Source organism: Struthio camelus, unplaced genomic scaffold (assembly GCF_040807025.1).
Source record: "Struthio camelus isolate bStrCam1 unplaced genomic scaffold, bStrCam1.hap1 HAP1_SCAFFOLD_124, whole genome shotgun sequence".
Classification (NCBI taxonomy): Eukaryota; Metazoa; Chordata; class Aves; order Struthioniformes; family Struthionidae; genus Struthio; species Struthio camelus.
The window spans coordinates 64,995-82,014 of NW_027182577.1; the positions used below are offsets into that span (position 1 = coordinate 64,995).

The 17,020-nt window shown below is 61.9% G+C and overlaps 2 protein-coding genes across 2 annotated transcripts; both read left to right on the forward strand.

The window, feature by feature from the left end:
• The first annotated feature begins 556 nt into the window (after nucleotides 1–556).
• On the forward strand, nucleotides 557–6,931 carry LOC138064923 (uncharacterized). Its single transcript, XM_068929169.1, has 12 exons — nucleotides 557–1,993; nucleotides 2,394–2,455; nucleotides 2,999–3,155; nucleotides 3,503–3,759; nucleotides 3,883–3,965; nucleotides 4,411–4,517; nucleotides 4,692–4,803; nucleotides 5,088–5,226; nucleotides 5,574–5,813; nucleotides 6,114–6,193; nucleotides 6,440–6,565; nucleotides 6,828–6,931. Exons 1-12 carry the CDS (start codon nucleotides 1,915–1,917, stop codon nucleotides 6,916–6,918), a joined length of 1,533 nt encoding a protein of 510 aa, XP_068785270.1. The 5' UTR covers nucleotides 557–1,914; the 3' UTR covers nucleotides 6,919–6,931.
• Nucleotides 6,932–8,903: 1,972 nt separating this feature from the next.
• LOC138064924 (uncharacterized) lies at nucleotides 8,904–15,279 on the forward strand. Its single transcript, XM_068929170.1, has 12 exons — nucleotides 8,904–10,340; nucleotides 10,741–10,802; nucleotides 11,346–11,502; nucleotides 11,851–12,107; nucleotides 12,231–12,313; nucleotides 12,759–12,865; nucleotides 13,040–13,151; nucleotides 13,436–13,574; nucleotides 13,923–14,162; nucleotides 14,463–14,542; nucleotides 14,789–14,914; nucleotides 15,176–15,279. Exons 1-12 carry the CDS (start codon nucleotides 10,262–10,264, stop codon nucleotides 15,264–15,266), a joined length of 1,533 nt encoding a protein of 510 aa, XP_068785271.1. The 5' UTR covers nucleotides 8,904–10,261; the 3' UTR covers nucleotides 15,267–15,279.
• Nucleotides 15,280–17,020: the final 1,741 nt, after the last annotated feature.

Below are 17,020 nucleotides of genomic sequence, written 5' to 3' on the forward strand. Positions count from 1 at the left end.
CAGGAGCCCATCTGAGCTTAGCCCAGGGCCATCAGTGCTAGCCCAGCAACGCGATAGCACTGCCGGTCTCCGGCTCCACCACAGGCATATCCCTCTCAGGCCACGGGCCCCAAGGATTACTCCGGGCTGCAGCATTGGTTGGCTGCCTCTGTGTCCTGTGCTCTGGCACCTGCGCTTTAGACCTGGCTCTTCCTCTGCTCAGGGGCAAACCACAGAGCTGCTTCACAGCCGCTAGAGCTTGCCAGAGCTTGCCAGGAAAAGCACCTTTTGAACTGGTGCTAGGGAAAGGCCTCTGTAAGAGCCAGGCCCAGAGTGCAGCCACCCCTCCAGCTTCCCTGCCTCTCCATTTCTTGAAACCCCCCCCCCCTCCCCTTTTCTGACACCAAGCTTCTCAGCACACGCCCACGCGCTGCACTGCTGCTTTCCTGCCTCCAGTGGGGAGCCTCGAAGGCGAGGTGGCAAGAACTGCATGTTGACTCTTTCCACAGTTGGTAAGACCAACTTCGAGCTGTGTCTTGTAGGGCCAGGCTTTTCTGCTAGTCGCCGAGGGGCAAGGACCACCTGCCTCCCAGTCATGTACGTGTCCTGTGCCCCTGGGAATCGCACCGGCACGACCAATCCAAGGCCAGGCGGGAGGATGCAGGGGTGTCACGCACGCCTGCAAGCATTCGTTAGAGAGCCTTGTAAGAAAGGCACTCGGACGCCGTACGCTACGGATTAAAATGCTCTCTAACGGAGGTGCCATGAGAAGGAAAAAGGGGAAAGCGTAGAAATCCTACATCTCTTTGGATGCTGGGAACCTTGAGCTGTTCAGCACTGGACGCGGCGCAGAACGCCTCTGTGCCGAGTTGCACTGGTATTGCCGTCTTTAGTGCTAAGGAAATCCTGCAGAAACGCTGTTCTTCATTTCTGCTGGCGAGCAAAGGGCTATTTACATGAAAACATGCAGCTTCACGTCAAGAAAAGGACAAGGCCACGCTGGTGGCATCCTGGCCAGGTGCCAAATGGGTGCTGCCTACAGCCTCCTCTGGGAGCGTTAATCGCCTAAGTTTACCCTGCGGCCAAGCGATGTGTGCAGCACAGCCGGAGCCAGGAAGGCTGCGTGTGTCAGGGCTCAGCATGAGCCAGTAGTGGCCTGGGGGCGCTGGGGAGCCCGGGGAGACGCCAGGGCTGTCAGGGCAGGGGCCTCGCCCTCCAGGGCCCATCCCACCCGCCCCAAGCCGGGGAGAAGGGCAGGTCGGGGCTTGGCAGGGGGGGGGCAGCCCTGAGCCCAGGCCATTCAGGCACCTCCATGGTGAGGGGGGCCAGGCCAAGGCTAGGCCGCACAGTCAGCGCGCAGGTCGGGCTCCGGCTCGGCAGGGCCCGTGGCCCGGGAGGGGCACAGCCTTGGCGGAGCTGGGGAGCGCCACTGCTACGCCGTCGCTGGGACAGGGACTGATGGCCCCGAGCTGAGCTGAACCGGGGTCCCGCTTCCAGTTTTGGAAGAGAAGTGGGGGGAAGGGAACGTGCTTCCCGGGGAAAGAGGGCCAATCTCTCTGCTCCTTCCCTGGCTGTGGCATCTCTGTGCTGGTGACCTAATGAGCCCCCAGAGATGACACAGGCTGAGGTCACAGTGGGACGCGCTGCATCACAGAGAGGGGCTCCTCTGTCCCGTGGTGGTGTCCGTCCGCACTTCCCTGCGAAGGCCCGGGCGCTGGCCTGGTGCTGCTCGCTGTGCTCCCCACTGCTGCTCTTTGGAGCCGCTCTGCAGCAAGCAGAGGGGACAGGCGGCAGCAGGGCCACGCCGGGGGCCCCTCTCCGTCGGGCAGAGGAGCAGGGGCGCCTTGGACAGGAAGGAGTGTGGGGCGAGGAGACGACAAGAGCGTCCTTTTCCCCTGGCTGGAGAGGCGAGCTGAGGGCAAGGGGACAAGCGAGATGGAGGGCTGCTGGACCGAGACCATCAGCCCGGAGCAGAGGTCCTTGTTCCCAACGCTCCTGCAGCTCTGCACGGAGGGTAAGGGCTTGGGGAGCTGCTTCCCGAGGTGCCGCGGCGACTGTTGTCTGTCAGAATAGCTGTGGACCCTGGGCTGTGGGGGTGGCTGCACAGGGCTGGGGGGGGCTGTCACGAGAGCCGGGCCTGGGAGGAAAAGGGTCCTGTGTGCCAGAGGGCTGGGGTAGGGTGTCCTGCAGCTCCTGTGGGGTTCTCGAGTGCCTGCCAGAAATGCCCCCGCTGGGCTCGGAGTAAGGCCGGCAGTCTGCAATCGGGAAAAAGCCCGGCTCCGCAGCCAGGACAATGGCTTCTGGGAGGGTTTGTGTAGGCCTGCATCTGTCACCGCCGGGGTTAGGAGCTTGCTTGGGGAGAGGTTGTGAGCTGCTTGGCCCGGGGCCTGACGTGTCCTTCCCTTGCTTTCCAGAGATTGTCGCAATTTGGGACGCTGTGTCCAATTACATCCTGGAACAGCTGATGCGGGACAAGGTGGGCTGGTGTCCTGGTCGCCCCAGCTCTGGAGGGTTTCAGCTGCCTGGAGAGCCCTGGGTGCCCGGGAGCAAGCCTTCCCCCAGCGCCACGGCAGCACACCACAAGCAGCCCGTGTGCTGCAGAGCAGCTTTCTGGCCAGCCAGGAGAGAAACCACGTGCACCTCTAGCGTGAGAAAGCGTTTGGCACGTCCCTGGGCTTCTCTCTTCCCTGTGGCCCCAGAGGAAAGACCAAGCAGAGAGACGGGGCGGCTGTGCCAGGGCTGTTGGAAACCCCTGGAATCTTCTCTAGCCGAGGGACGTTAGCGAACACTTCAGGGAGGGCGAGGACACAATCCGGGCAATGTGGCTCTTCTCTAAAGGCTTCCAAAGGCTTTTTTTTTTTTTTTTTTTTTTTTTTCCAAAGGCTTCCATTTGTATGTCAGGAGTGGGCAGGGCACAGAGCAGCGTTCCCACGCTCTGGCAAACATCACGGTTTTTTGGTTTTTTTTTTCCACCACCAGAAGACTTACCGGTGGGCCTTTTTGTCTTTGCTGCGTGCAGGGTGTCCTGGTAGCGGGGCTCGGGACCTTCTGCACGGTCCGAGAGCCACTGCACCTCGGCAAAGATGACGTGCGGATGGTTCGAAGGCCTCTTTTCCAGCTGGGCATGGACATGGTCTGGCTGCAGGGGCTCCAGCGCCCCAAAGGGACTCTCCCTGGTGAGACGGCAGTGGCCACCCTCTGCTTCCCCTTGCCACATCACGTACGGGGCGGGTTGGGTGCTCCCTGCTCTTTGGAAGGGGCAGGGAGAAGTAGGGATGTCCAGCTTCACCCGCTCCCCCCCACCCCCCAACACACTGCCCCCCGCCCCCCCCCCCCTCCCCGAGAGCTCTTTCTGAAAAGGACTTTTTCTGTAGTATTTTGTGCTACAGAATTTTGTGCACACAGTCGGGCTCTCTCCTTTGAACTGCCCTAGCACCTGACTCCACGCCACTCACATTTCTTGATGGCCCAACAATGCAAAGCTGGCCTGCGGTGGCAGTGACGTTGTTCCTCCTCTGTGTAGACGACATCAAGATCAAGCCGCTGAACTACCGGCGGTTGTCCCTGGCCACCTCCTTCTCGAGGCACGTGGTGGAAGACTGTGTGGCGGAGACCATCCGCTTGTTCTCTTCCCACGTGAGGAACAAAGAGAACGTCGCCTTTGCCTTCAGAGACATCGGTGTTCTGACCCGCCAAAAAGACAGCATGCACATGAGGTTTTATGCCCACTGCACCCAGCGGCTGGAGGGCACTGCAAGCCTGACTGCGGCCCTCTGCAGTGTAAGTTGCTCAGGTTTTCCAGGCTACTTTGATTTCTCTGGGAATCCTGAATGGTCTGCTGCCTTTGGGAGCAAGGAGAGAACTGCCTTGGAAGCCTCCCAATGGGTCTGTGTTACATTGCAGAGACTGCGTACGACAGATCTGTCCGTCTCCGGCAGACGTGCTGCTCTGGGGACCCGGTCGAGCCCCGTCCACGTGTTCCCGAGGTGAGCGTGTTTCCTTTGCAGCCCTCGGCCAACGGAGCAGGCAGCTTCCCAGCTGCTGCTCGGGACCGGGCCCCGCCAGGGCGCGACACTCACCATCGAGTTGGGAATAACTCGCACGGCGATCGGTTCCCGCTTCACTAATGCTCAGCTTGGGCTACACGTGTCTTTGCCTGGAGTGACCGGGAATCGTGACCGCCTTTCTCGTGGCCAGCCTGCCGTCCTTCCCATCAGAGAGAAGGGACTGCACACAGAGAGGCATTTAGGCTACGCCTTCTGTCTTTTGGGGGAAGAGTGCCAAAAAAAAGCCCCCAAAGAGCTGTGCACGGACACAAAGGAGGTGGGACGCGAGCAGGTCTCAAAGGGCAGTGAGGAGGATCAGTGTTCGCAAGCTGCAAAGGGGAGACGGTGCCCTTTCTTCAAAGCTGGGTTGTCTTTTGCTTTCCAGGTTTCAGCTCACTGTGGAAAGCAGCCCGGAGGCCAAGGCTGCCCCCGCCGGCTCCCCACAGGAGAAGGAGCTGGAAGAAGAGCTCGGGGCTGTCAGGAGCAGCAAAGGTAAGGGAAACGCTCCCTCCTGAGCCGGTTGGGTCCCTGTCCCACGCTGGGTGACAGCAGCCAGGTTAAGATGTGCCCTCCCCCCCCGTCCCCTTCCCCGTCCCGTCCTGTCCCCCGTCCCCGTCCCCCCGGCAAGGGGCTGCTCTGAAGAGCTTCCTTGTGCCCTACTTACAGAGCAGCGTCCTGGCAAGCTGCTGCAGCACCGGGAGGAGCTTTCTCTCCCCACGCTGCCAAACTGCGGGGCAGGCACGAGGGGGCAAGGCGCGGAGAGGAAGCCTCCTGCCAGGTGAGACCCTTGGGGGAAGGGCTGAGGGGGACACTAGTACCTGCGCAGGGGAGACATCCCCTTTGGCCATGCCGGCCCGGCCCGAGGGACTCGAAAAGGCTCCTGACGCGTGTCCCACCAAAGGCGCCCTCTTGCTGCACGGCAAGCACGCGCAGGTTTGCGGGAGAGCCTCACGTTGGCTTCGTTTCCCTCCAGCGTCCCGATCTTTTGGGGAGCTGAACGCAACTCTTTATTAGCAAACGCCTCCTGCCCTTGTCCTAACGCCTCCTGTGGTGTCTTCTCAGGATCATTCTGAACCCGACAGCCCCCATGCTGGGCACCTCCCTGGGGAAGGAGGTTGGCGTTAAATACCTCCCGCATCCTCCCGCCGGACCTCGGCCTGGCCGCGCCGGCGCCGGCGCCACTGCCAGGAGCGCAGCACAGGTGCGTGAGCGGGCTCTGGGCAGTCCTTGCATCTCACTGACCGCTAGGAAAGCTCAGTCCTATGAGACTCACTCCGAGAAGGGCCCCCAGTGTGTGCTCACTGGAGCCGTCAGCGGCCTCTCTGGCTGCTACTTTGGGGCGTAGTTAGGCACGACTTTTACAACGGCTTTTTCAGCCTGCCTTCTGCTGAAAAACCCGCAAAAGAGTGATTGGTGGTGGTGAGGCTGCAGACAAGGGGCAGAAGAGCGGGAGAAGAGCAAAAGCCAACACCCCCCCCCCCACCACCCACCCAGAATCCCCACCCAAACAGACAAGACTAATACTGTTGCCTTTCCACGGCGCCCCAGGAAACAGCCTGCCCTCCCACGCAGAGCTTAGGAAGAGCTGCCCGTGTCTCCCTCTTGCGAGAGAAGCAAAGGCAGGACCAAGCACCGTGGGAGGAACAGCAGGCCGCCCTGGAGAAACACGCCCAGCATCAGGCCCAGGTACAGGCCGCTGCCTGCCTCCAAGGAGCAGCGCCCAAGCTGGCCCACCCCTTCCTAGGAGGGAGACGGCTGCAGCCAGGTCCCGGAGCCAGAAGGAGCCAGGTGCCGGAGCCAGGGCAGCTGGGGGGGGGGGGGGTGGGTGGGTTGCCTCCCCACTAGGCAAGCTCTGCCTGCGGTGCCTGCCCTCGAGCCGGAAACCGGCTCTCAGGGGCAGCTGGCTGACGTGCCGGGGGCAGAGCTCCAGGGGCCCAGCTATGGTAGCCCGTTGTAGCAGCTCCTTGTGTAGCCTGAGTCTGGCTTACAAGGACTAGGTGCCTCCCCTGCGAGTGGGCCAGTGCTATCATCTCCCCCACGCAGCCCTCCATCCTGAAACCATTTCTTCTTCTTTTCCTTGCAAAACAGATCATGCTGCTGGAGAAGCAAGTCCACCTCGAGCAGCGCCGCTACCCAGACACTGACATGCTGGGGAGGCCCCCCCCAAAGTAAGCGTGTGGGGGCGTGCAAGCTCAGAGCCAGGGCCAGGGCCAGTCGACGGGCTGTGACCGACCCCCTCCCCCCCTCCCCCCTCCCCCCCCCCAACCTTGAGGTGCCAGGAGCCCAACTGCCTCAGCTCCGGGGCACATCTTACAACAGCCCCTGGTTTCCTCTCTTCCAACTTGGGTTTGCAGGGCCTGGGGCCAGAAGGGTCCCGGGAGAGCAGGAGAGGGACTTTGTCACTCCTATTGCAGGCAAGTGTCCCCGCAAGCAAAGCAGAACATGCAGCTTATGACATCATACAAAGTTCTTCGGGACAGGTGGAAGGAAAGGGTGGAACAAAACCGACAGAGGCTGAAGAAGGAGGAGGCGGCGCGCCGGTAAATACCTCCCAAGCCAGGCGGGTTGCCCCCTTCCTGCAATGCCCTTCCTGCCATGGCCCTGGGGAAAGAGGGTCTTTTCCAGCCCCACCTCGGGCTTGGAAGCAGCCTTGGAGCCTGGCCTGGGCTCACACATCCCGCCCACTCCAGCGCGGTGGAGGGGGGGGTGGGCGTGCACCATAAGATTTCCAGGCACATCTCAAGTGGCGCCACATCTTCCTCCTGACCCGTGCCCCCCCCCCCCCCCCCCCCCTCCCCGCAGCGCTTTGGTGATGTGCCGCCTCCGGAGCAGAGAGCAGCAGGACAGCATGCTGGGCAGTTACCACAGAAATGGCTTTTATCCACGGAAATAAACTGCCTTTCCGAGTTGGTGTGAGCCTTTCCTTGGTGGGGTGTGAAAGTGCAAGGGGCAGCAGGGCAGCTTCCGAGGGGCTGGGAAGCAAGGGGAGTGGGGCAGCCCCTCTCCTGGGCAGCTCTCGCCCGGGCCATGCCCTAGCAGGTGACTTTGGGGACTGCCCTGCCAGAGGAGAGGTGAGGGAAAGGTTTTGCGGGGGGAGAGCGTGTGTGACTCAGCCGCCTGAATCCTGACAAGCTCTTGCATGGGCACCGAGTCTTTGGTGCACCATGTCCCCGCCTGAAACGCGGGGAGCGCTCTCTCTCCTCCAGGCAGGCCCTGGGGGGGGGTGGCAGCCGCTCCTTGGCATGGCCCAGAGCCAGCTCCCTCAGTGCGAAGGCTGAATGGACCCAGAGGCTGGCCACGCCCCCCCCAGCCAGACCCGGGCCCCTCTGGGGCCGAGGTAGGACACGGGAATGCAAGAGCTCCCACCGGCACTCCCGCCAGGCCATTCGCTTCCTCGCCAAGCAGTGGAGTGGCTTGAGGGGAAAGCAGAGGGGCGGTTACCGCGAGGCTGGCCACGCGTGCGCGGGCCAGGGTAGGGCCAAAGAGGCGTTGGCTGCGAGCCCTTGCTGGTGGGCGCAGCAAGGCAGTAGAGGGGCCGAGATGGCGCTTCTGGTGCGAGTTGTCGAGGGGGCAGGGGGTCAAGGTGGGAAAAGCGTGAAAGGGCAGAGGCACTGCTGTTTGGGGGCTGGACTCGGCGTGGCTGGGCCGCTGCGGGGCCCAAGAGAACTTGGCTACAAGCACTTCTGGGTGGCGGTGGTGGCAAGGGAGTGGATTGGCCAGGATTGCGTTGCTTGTGTGAGTCACCCTGTCGGCAGGGTGTCAACTTGGGAGAAGAGCAGCAGCGCAGAGGTGCAGGTGTGGTGGGGCAGCTCTAGGCGTTGCGGGGTCGGCTGAGGGGCCCAAGAGAGTAGGGCTGCGAACGCCTGTTCATCGCTGCGGCAAGCGAGTAGTAGGGCCCGAATGCCTCTTGTCGTGCAAATGCGGCAGCAGCAGGCGTGGCGTCAGGTTGGGAAGAGAGGGGTGCGTTTATTGTGTGGTCGGCTAGGCATGCCAGGGCCCTGTTGGGTGGAAGGGGCGTTGGCTGCAATCACTTGTTGATGGTAATGGCAAGTGAGTGGTTTGGCCAAAAATCACCTTTGTGATAAGACTTTGCTAGTAGGCACGGTCTCAGTTTGGGAAAAGAGAGGAATCAGACCAGTGCTCTTCGCGCAGGCTTGGAGGAGGCATTCAAGTTGCAGCGCAGGGCCCTAGACATATATCTCAGCTGTGAGCAGCATTTGGTGCCAAAGCCCTCTCACCAGCTTCACCTTTCTTGTTGAATCTGCACGTAGGCCTAGTGCCCCTGAGCGGCCTCCTCTGGCATCCCGCCCTACCCATGACCCAGGAGCCCATCTGAGCTTAGCCCAGGGCCATCAGTGCTAGCCCAGCAACGCGATAGCACTGCCGGTCTCCGGCTCCACCACAGGCATATCCCTCTCAGGCCACGGGCCCCAAGGATTACTCCGGGCTGCAGCATTGGTTGGCTGCCTCTGTGTCCTGTGCTCTGGCACCTGCGCTTTAGACCTGGCTCTTCCTCTGCTCAGGGGCAAACCACAGAGCTGCTTCACAGCCGCTAGAGCTTGCCAGAGCTTGCCAGGAAAAGCACCTTTTGAACTGGTGCTAGGGAAAGGCCTCTGTAAGAGCCAGGCCCAGAGTGCAGCCACCCCTCCAGCTTCCCTGCCTCTCCATTTCTTGAAACCCCCCCCCTCCTCCCCTTTTCTGACACCAAGCTTCTCAGCACACGCCCACGCGCTGCACTGCTGCTTTCCTGCCTCCAGTGGGGAGCCTCGAAGGCGAGGTGGCAAGAACTGCATGTTGACTCTTTCCACAGTTGGTAAGACCAACTTCGAGCTGTGTCTTGTAGGGCCAGGCTTTTCTGCTAGTCGCCGAGGGGCAAGGACCACCTGCCTCCCAGTCATGTACGTGTCCTGTGCCCCTGGGAATCGCACCGGCACGACCAATCCAAGGCCAGGCGGGAGGATGCAGGGGTGTCACGCACGCCTGCAAGCATTCGTTAGAGAGCCTTGTAAGAAAGGCACTCGGACGCCGTACGCTACGGATTAAAATGCTCTCTAACGGAGGTGCCATGAGAAGGAAAAAGGGGAAAGCGTAGAAATCCTACATCTCTTTGGATGCTGGGAACCTTGAGCTGTTCAGCACTGGACGCGGCGCAGAACGCCTCTGTGCCGAGTTGCACTGGTATTGCCGTCTTTAGTGCTAAGGAAATCCTGCAGAAACGCTGTTCTTCATTTCTGCTGGCGAGCAAAGGGCTATTTACATGAAAACATGCAGCTTCACGTCAAGAAAAGGACAAGGCCACGCTGGTGGCATCCTGGCCAGGTGCCAAATGGGTGCTGCCTACAGCCTCCTCTGGGAGCGTTAATCGCCTAAGTTTACCCTGCGGCCAAGCGATGTGTGCAGCACAGCCGGAGCCAGGAAGGCTGCGTGTGTCAGGGCTCAGCATGAGCCAGTAGTGGCCTGGGGGCGCTGGGGAGCCCGGGGAGACGCCAGGGCTGTCAGGGCAGGGGCCTCGCCCTCCAGGGCCCATCCCACCCGCCCCAAGCCGGGGAGAAGGGCAGGTCGGGGCTTGGCAGGGGGGGGGCAGCCCTGAGCCCAGGCCATTCAGGCACCTCCATGGTGAGGGGGGCCAGGCCAAGGCTAGGCCGCACAGTCAGCGCGCAGGTCGGGCTCCGGCTCGGCAGGGCCCGTGGCCCGGGAGGGGCACAGCCTTGGCGGAGCTGGGGAGCGCCACTGCTACGCCGTCGCTGGGACAGGGACTGATGGCCCCGAGCTGAGCTGAACCGGGGTCCCGCTTCCAGTTTTGGAAGAGAAGTGGGGGGAAGGGAACGTGCTTCCCGGGGAAAGAGGGCCAATCTCTCTGCTCCTTCCCTGGCTGTGGCATCTCTGTGCTGGTGACCTAATGAGCCCCCAGAGATGACACAGGCTGAGGTCACAGTGGGACGCGCTGCATCACAGAGAGGGGCTCCTCTGTCCCGTGGTGGTGTCCGTCCGCACTTCCCTGCGAAGGCCCGGGCGCTGGCCTGGTGCTGCTCGCTGTGCTCCCCACTGCTGCTCTTTGGAGCCGCTCTGCAGCAAGCAGAGGGGACAGGCGGCAGCAGGGCCACGCCGGGGGCCCCTCTCCGTCGGGCAGAGGAGCAGGGGCGCCTTGGACAGGAAGGAGTGTGGGGCGAGGAGACGACAAGAGCGTCCTTTTCCCCTGGCTGGAGAGGCGAGCTGAGGGCAAGGGGACAAGCGAGATGGAGGGCTGCTGGACCGAGACCATCAGCCCGGAGCAGAGGTCCTTGTTCCCAACGCTCCTGCAGCTCTGCACGGAGGGTAAGGGCTTGGGGAGCTGCTTCCCGAGGTGCCGCGGCGACTGTTGTCTGTCAGAATAGCTGTGGACCCTGGGCTGTGGGGGTGGCTGCACAGGGCTGGGGGGGGCTGTCACGAGAGCCGGGCCTGGGAGGAAAAGGGTCCTGTGTGCCAGAGGGCTGGGGTAGGGTGTCCTGCAGCTCCTGTGGGGTTCTCGAGTGCCTGCCAGAAATGCCCCCGCTGGGCTCGGAGTAAGGCCGGCAGTCTGCAATCGGGAAAAAGCCCGGCTCCGCAGCCAGGACAATGGCTTCTGGGAGGGTTTGTGTAGGCCTGCATCTGTCACCGCCGGGGTTAGGAGCTTGCTTGGGGAGAGGTTGTGAGCTGCTTGGCCCGGGGCCTGACGTGTCCTTCCCTTGCTTTCCAGAGATTGTCGCAATTTGGGACGCTGTGTCCAATTACATCCTGGAACAGCTGATGCGGGACAAGGTGGGCTGGTGTCCTGGTCGCCCCAGCTCTGGAGGGTTTCAGCTGCCTGGAGAGCCCTGGGTGCCCGGGAGCAAGCCTTCCCCCAGCGCCACGGCAGCACACCACAAGCAGCCCGTGTGCTGCAGAGCAGCTTTCTGGCCAGCCAGGAGAGAAACCACGTGCACCTCTAGCGTGAGAAAGCGTTTGGCACGTCCCTGGGCTTCTCTCTTCCCTGTGGCCCCAGAGGAAAGACCAAGCAGAGAGACGGGGCGGCTGTGCCAGGGCTGTTGGAAACCCCTGGAATCTTCTCTAGCCGAGGGACGTTAGCGAACACTTCAGGGAGGGCGAGGACACAATCCGGGCAATGTGGCTCTTCTCTAAAGGCTTCCAAAGGCTTTTTTTTTTTTTTTTTTTTTTTTTTCCAAAGGCTTCCATTTGTATGTCAGGAGTGGGCAGGGCACAGAGCAGCGTTCCCACGCTCTGGCAAACATCACGGTTTTTTGGTTTTTTTTTTCCACCACCAGAAGACTTACCGGTGGGCCTTTTTGTCTTTGCTGCGTGCAGGGTGTCCTGGTAGCGGGGCTCGGGACCTTCTGCACGGTCCGAGAGCCACTGCACCTCGGCAAAGATGACGTGCGGATGGTTCGAAGGCCTCTTTTCCAGCTGGGCATGGACATGGTCTGGCTGCAGGGGCTCCAGCGCCCCAAAGGGACTCTCCCTGGTGAGACGGCAGTGGCCACCCTCTGCTTCCCCTTGCCACATCACGTACGGGGCGGGTTGGGTGCTCCCTGCTCTTTGGAAGGGGCAGGGAGAAGTAGGGATGTCCAGCTTCACCCGCTCCCCCCCACCCCCCAACACACTGCCCCCCGCCCCCCCCCCCCCTCCCCGAGAGCTCTTTCTGAAAAGGACTTTTTCTGTAGTATTTTGTGCTACAGAATTTTGTGCACACAGTCGGGCTCTCTCCTTTGAACTGCCCTAGCACCTGACTCCACGCCACTCACATTTCTTGATGGCCCAACAATGCAAAGCTGGCCTGCGGTGGCAGTGACGTTGTTCCTCCTCTGTGTAGACGACATCAAGATCAAGCCGCTGAACTACCGGCGGTTGTCCCTGGCCACCTCCTTCTCGAGGCACGTGGTGGAAGACTGTGTGGCGGAGACCATCCGCTTGTTCTCTTCCCACGTGAGGAACAAAGAGAACGTCGCCTTTGCCTTCAGAGACATCGGTGTTCTGACCCGCCAAAAAGACAGCATGCACATGAGGTTTTATGCCCACTGCACCCAGCGGCTGGAGGGCACTGCAAGCCTGACTGCGGCCCTCTGCAGTGTAAGTTGCTCAGGTTTTCCAGGCTACTTTGATTTCTCTGGGAATCCTGAATGGTCTGCTGCCTTTGGGAGCAAGGAGAGAACTGCCTTGGAAGCCTCCCAATGGGTCTGTGTTACATTGCAGAGACTGCGTACGACAGATCTGTCCGTCTCCGGCAGACGTGCTGCTCTGGGGACCCGGTCGAGCCCCGTCCACGTGTTCCCGAGGTGAGCGTGTTTCCTTTGCAGCCCTCGGCCAACGGAGCAGGCAGCTTCCCAGCTGCTGCTCGGGACCGGGCCCCGCCAGGGCGCGACACTCACCATCGAGTTGGGAATAACTCGCACGGCGATCGGTTCCCGCTTCACTAATGCTCAGCTTGGGCTACACGTGTCTTTGCCTGGAGTGACCGGGAATCGTGACCGCCTTTCTCGTGGCCAGCCTGCCGTCCTTCCCATCAGAGAGAAGGGACTGCACACAGAGAGGCATTTAGGCTACGCCTTCTGTCTTTTGGGGGAAGAGTGCCAAAAAAAAGCCCCCAAAGAGCTGTGCACGGACACAAAGGAGGTGGGACGCGAGCAGGTCTCAAAGGGCAGTGAGGAGGATCAGTGTTCGCAAGCTGCAAAGGGGAGACGGTGCCCTTTCTTCAAAGCTGGGTTGTCTTTTGCTTTCCAGGTTTCAGCTCACTGTGGAAAGCAGCCCGGAGGCCAAGGCTGCCCCCGCCGGCTCCCCACAGGAGAAGGAGCTGGAAGAAGAGCTCGGGGCTGTCAGGAGCAGCAAAGGTAAGGGAAACGCTCCCTCCTGAGCCGGTTGGGTCCCTGTCCCACGCTGGGTGACAGCAGCCAGGTTAAGATGTGCCCTCCCCCCCCGTCCCCTTCCCCGTCCCGTCCTGTCCCCCGTCCCCGTCCCCCCGGCAAGGGGCTGCTCTGAAGAGCTTCCTTGTGCCCTACTTACAGAGCAGCGTCCTGGCAAGCTGCTGCAGCACCGGGAGGAGCTTTCTCTCCCCACGCTGCCAAACTGCGGGGCAGGCACGAGGGGGCAAGGCGCGGAGAGGAAGCCTCCTGCCAGGTGAGACCCTTGGGGGAAGGGCTGAGGGGGACACTAGTACCTGCGCAGGGGAGACATCCCCTTTGGCCATGCCGGCCCGGCCCGAGGGACTCGAAAAGGCTCCTGACGCGTGTCCCACCAAAGGCGCCCTCTTGCTGCACGGCAAGCACGCGCAGGTTTGCGGGAGAGCCTCACGTTGGCTTCGTTTCCCTCCAGCGTCCCGATCTTTTGGGGAGCTGAACGCAACTCTTTATTAGCAAACGCCTCCTGCCCTTGTCCTAACGCCTCCTGTGGTGTCTTCTCAGGATCATTCTGAACCCGACAGCCCCCATGCTGGGCACCTCCCTGGGGAAGGAGGTTGGCGTTAAATACCTCCCGCATCCTCCCGCCGGACCTCGGCCTGGCCGCGCCGGCGCCGGCGCCACTGCCAGGAGCGCAGCACAGGTGCGTGAGCGGGCTCTGGGCAGTCCTTGCATCTCACTGACCGCTAGGAAAGCTCAGTCCTATGAGACTCACTCCGAGAAGGGCCCCCAGTGTGTGCTCACTGGAGCCGTCAGCGGCCTCTCTGGCTGCTACTTTGGGGCGTAGTTAGGCACGACTTTTACAACGGCTTTTTCAGCCTGCCTTCTGCTGAAAAACCCGCAAAAGAGTGATTGGTGGTGGTGAGGCTGCAGACAAGGGGCAGAAGAGCGGGAGAAGAGCAAAAGCCAACACCCCCCCCCCCCACCACCCACCCAGAATCCCCACCCAAACAGACAAGACTAATACTGTTGCCTTTCCACGGCGCCCCAGGAAACAGCCTGCCCTCCCACGCAGAGCTTAGGAAGAGCTGCCCGTGTCTCCCTCTTGCGAGAGAAGCAAAGGCAGGACCAAGCACCGTGGGAGGAACAGCAGGCCGCCCTGGAGAAACACGCCCAGCATCAGGCCCAGGTACAGGCCGCTGCCTGCCTCCAAGGAGCAGCGCCCAAGCTGGCCCACCCCTTCCTAGGAGGGAGACGGCTGCAGCCAGGTCCCGGAGCCAGAAGGAGCCAGGTGCCGGAGCCAGGGCAGCTGGGGGGGGGGGGGGTGGGTGGGTTGCCTCCCCACTAGGCAAGCTCTGCCTGCGGTGCCTGCCCTCGAGCCGGAAACCGGCTCTCAGGGGCAGCTGGCTGACGTGCCGGGGGCAGAGCTCCAGGGGCCCAGCTATGGTAGCCCGTTGTAGCAGCTCCTTGTGTAGCCTGAGTCTGGCTTACAAGGACTAGGTGCCTCCCCTGCGAGTGGGCCAGTGCTATCATCTCCCCCACGCAGCCCTCCATCCTGAAACCATTTCTTCTTCTTTTCCTTGCAAAACAGATCATGCTGCTGGAGAAGCAAGTCCACCTCGAGCAGCGCCGCTACCCAGACACTGACATGCTGGGGAGGCCCCCCCCAAAGTAAGCGTGTGGGGGCGTGCAAGCTCAGAGCCAGGGCCAGGGCCAGTCGACGGGCTGTGACCGACCCCCTCCCCCCCTCCCCCCTCCCCCCCCCCAACCTTGAGGTGCCAGGAGCCCAACTGCCTCAGCTCCGGGGCACATCTTACAACAGCCCCTGGTTTCCTCTCTTCCAACTTGGGTTTGCAGGGCCTGGGGCCAGAAGGGTCCCGGGAGAGCAGGAGAGGGACTTTGTCACTCCTATTGCAGGCAAGTGTCCCCGCAAGCAAAGCAGAACATGCAGCTTATGACATCATACAAAGTTCTTCGGGACAGGTGGAAGGAAAGGGTGGAACAAAACCGACAGAGGCTGAAGAAGGAGGAGGCGGCGCGCCGGTAAATACCTCCCAAGCCAGGCGGGTTGCCCCCTTCCTGCAATGCCCTTCCTGCCATGGCCCTGGGGAAAGAGGGTCTTTTCCAGCCCCACCTCGGGCTTGGAAGCAGCCTTGGAGCCTGGCCTGGGCTCACACATCCCGCCCACTCCAGCGCGGTGGAGGGGGGGGTGGGCGTGCACCATAAGATTTCCAGGCACATCTCAAGTGGCGCCACATCTTCCTCCTGACCCGTGCCCCCCCCCCCCCCTCCCCCTCCCCGCAGCGCTTTGGTGATGTGCCGCCTCCGGAGCAGAGAGCAGCAGGACAGCATGCTGGGCAGTTACCACAGAAATGGCTTTTATCCACGGAAATAAACTGCCTTTCCGAGTTGGTGTGAGCCTTTCCTTGGTGGGGTGTGAAAGTGCAAGGGGCAGCAGGGCAGCTTCCGAGGGGCTGGGAAGCAAGGGGAGTGGGGCAGCCCCTCTCCTGGGCAGCTCTCGCCCGGGCCATGCCCTAGCAGGTGACTTTGGGGACTGCCCTGCCAGAGGAGAGGTGAGGGAAAGGTTTTGCGGGGGGAGAGCGTGTGTGACTCAGCCGCCTGAATCCTGACAAGCTCTTGCATGGGCACCGAGTCTTTGGTGCACCATGTCCCCGCCTGAAACGCGGGGAGCGCTCTCTCTCCTCCAGGCAGGCCCTGGGGGGGGGTGGCAGCCGCTCCTTGGCATGGCCCAGAGCCAGCTCCCTCAGTGCGAAGGCTGAATGGACCCAGAGGCTGGCCACGCCCCCCCCAGCCAGACCCGGGCCCCTCTGGGGCCGAGGTAGGACACGGGAATGCAAGAGCTCCCACCGGCACTCCCGCCAGGCCATTCGCTTCCTCGCCAAGCAGTGGAGTGGCTTGAGGGGAAAGCAGAGGGGCGGTTACCGCGAGGCTGGCCACGCGTGCGCGGGCCAGGGTAGGGCCAAAGAGGCGTTGGCTGCGAGCCCTTGCTGGTGGGCGCAGCAAGGCAGTAGAGGGGCCGAGATGGCGCTTCTGGTGCGAGTTGTCGAGGGGGCAGGGGGTCAAGGTGGGAAAAGCGTGAAAGGGCAGAGGCACTGCTGTTTGGGGGCTGGACTCGGCGTGGCTGGGCCGCTGCGGGGCCCAAGAGAACTTGGCTACAAGCACTTCTGGGTGGCGGTGGTGGCAAGGGAGTGGATTGGCCAGGATTGCGTTGCTTGTGTGAGTCACCCTGTCGGCAGGGTGTCAACTTGGGAGAAGAGCAGCAGCGCAGAGGTGCAGGTGTGGTGGGGCAGCTCTAGGCGTTGCGGGGTCGGCTGAGGGGCCCAAGAGAGTAGGGCTGCGAACGCCTGTTCATCGCTGCGGCAAGCGAGTAGTAGGGCCCGAATGCCTCTTGTCGTGCAAATGCGGCAGCAGCAGGCGTGGCGTCAGGTTGGGAAGAGAGGGGTGCGTTTATTGTGTGGTCGGCTAGGCATGCCAGGGCCCTGTTGGGTGGAAGGGGCGTTGGCTGCAATCACTTGTTGATGGTAATGGCAAGTGAGTGGTTTGGCCAAAAATCACCTTTGTGATAAGACTTTGCTAGTAGGCACGGTCTCAGTTTGGGAAAAGAGAGGAATCAGACCAGTGCTCTTCGCGCAGGCTTGGAGGAGGCATTCAAGTTGCAGCGCAGGGCCCTAGACATATATCTCAGCTGTGAGCAGCATTTGGTGCCAAAGCCCTCTCACCAGCTTCACCTTTCTTGTTGAATCTGCACGTAGGCCTAGTGCCCCTGAGCGGCCTCCTCTGGCATCCCGCCCTACCCATGACCCAGGAGCCCATCTGAGCTTAGCCCAGGGCCATCAGTGCTAGCCCAGCAACGCGATAGCACTGCCGGTCTCCGGCTCCACCACAGGCATATCCCTCTCAGGCCACGGGCCCCAAGGATTACTCCGGGCTGCAGCATTGGTTGGCTGCCTCTGTGTCCTGTGCTCTGGCACCTGCGCTTTAGACCTGGCTCTTCCTCTGCTCAGGGGCAAACCACAGAGCTGCTTCACAGCCGCTAGAGCTTGCCAGAGCTTGCCAGGAAAAGCACCTTTTGAACTGGTGCTAGGGAAAGGCCTCTGTAAGAGCCAGGCCCAGAGTGCAGCCACCCCT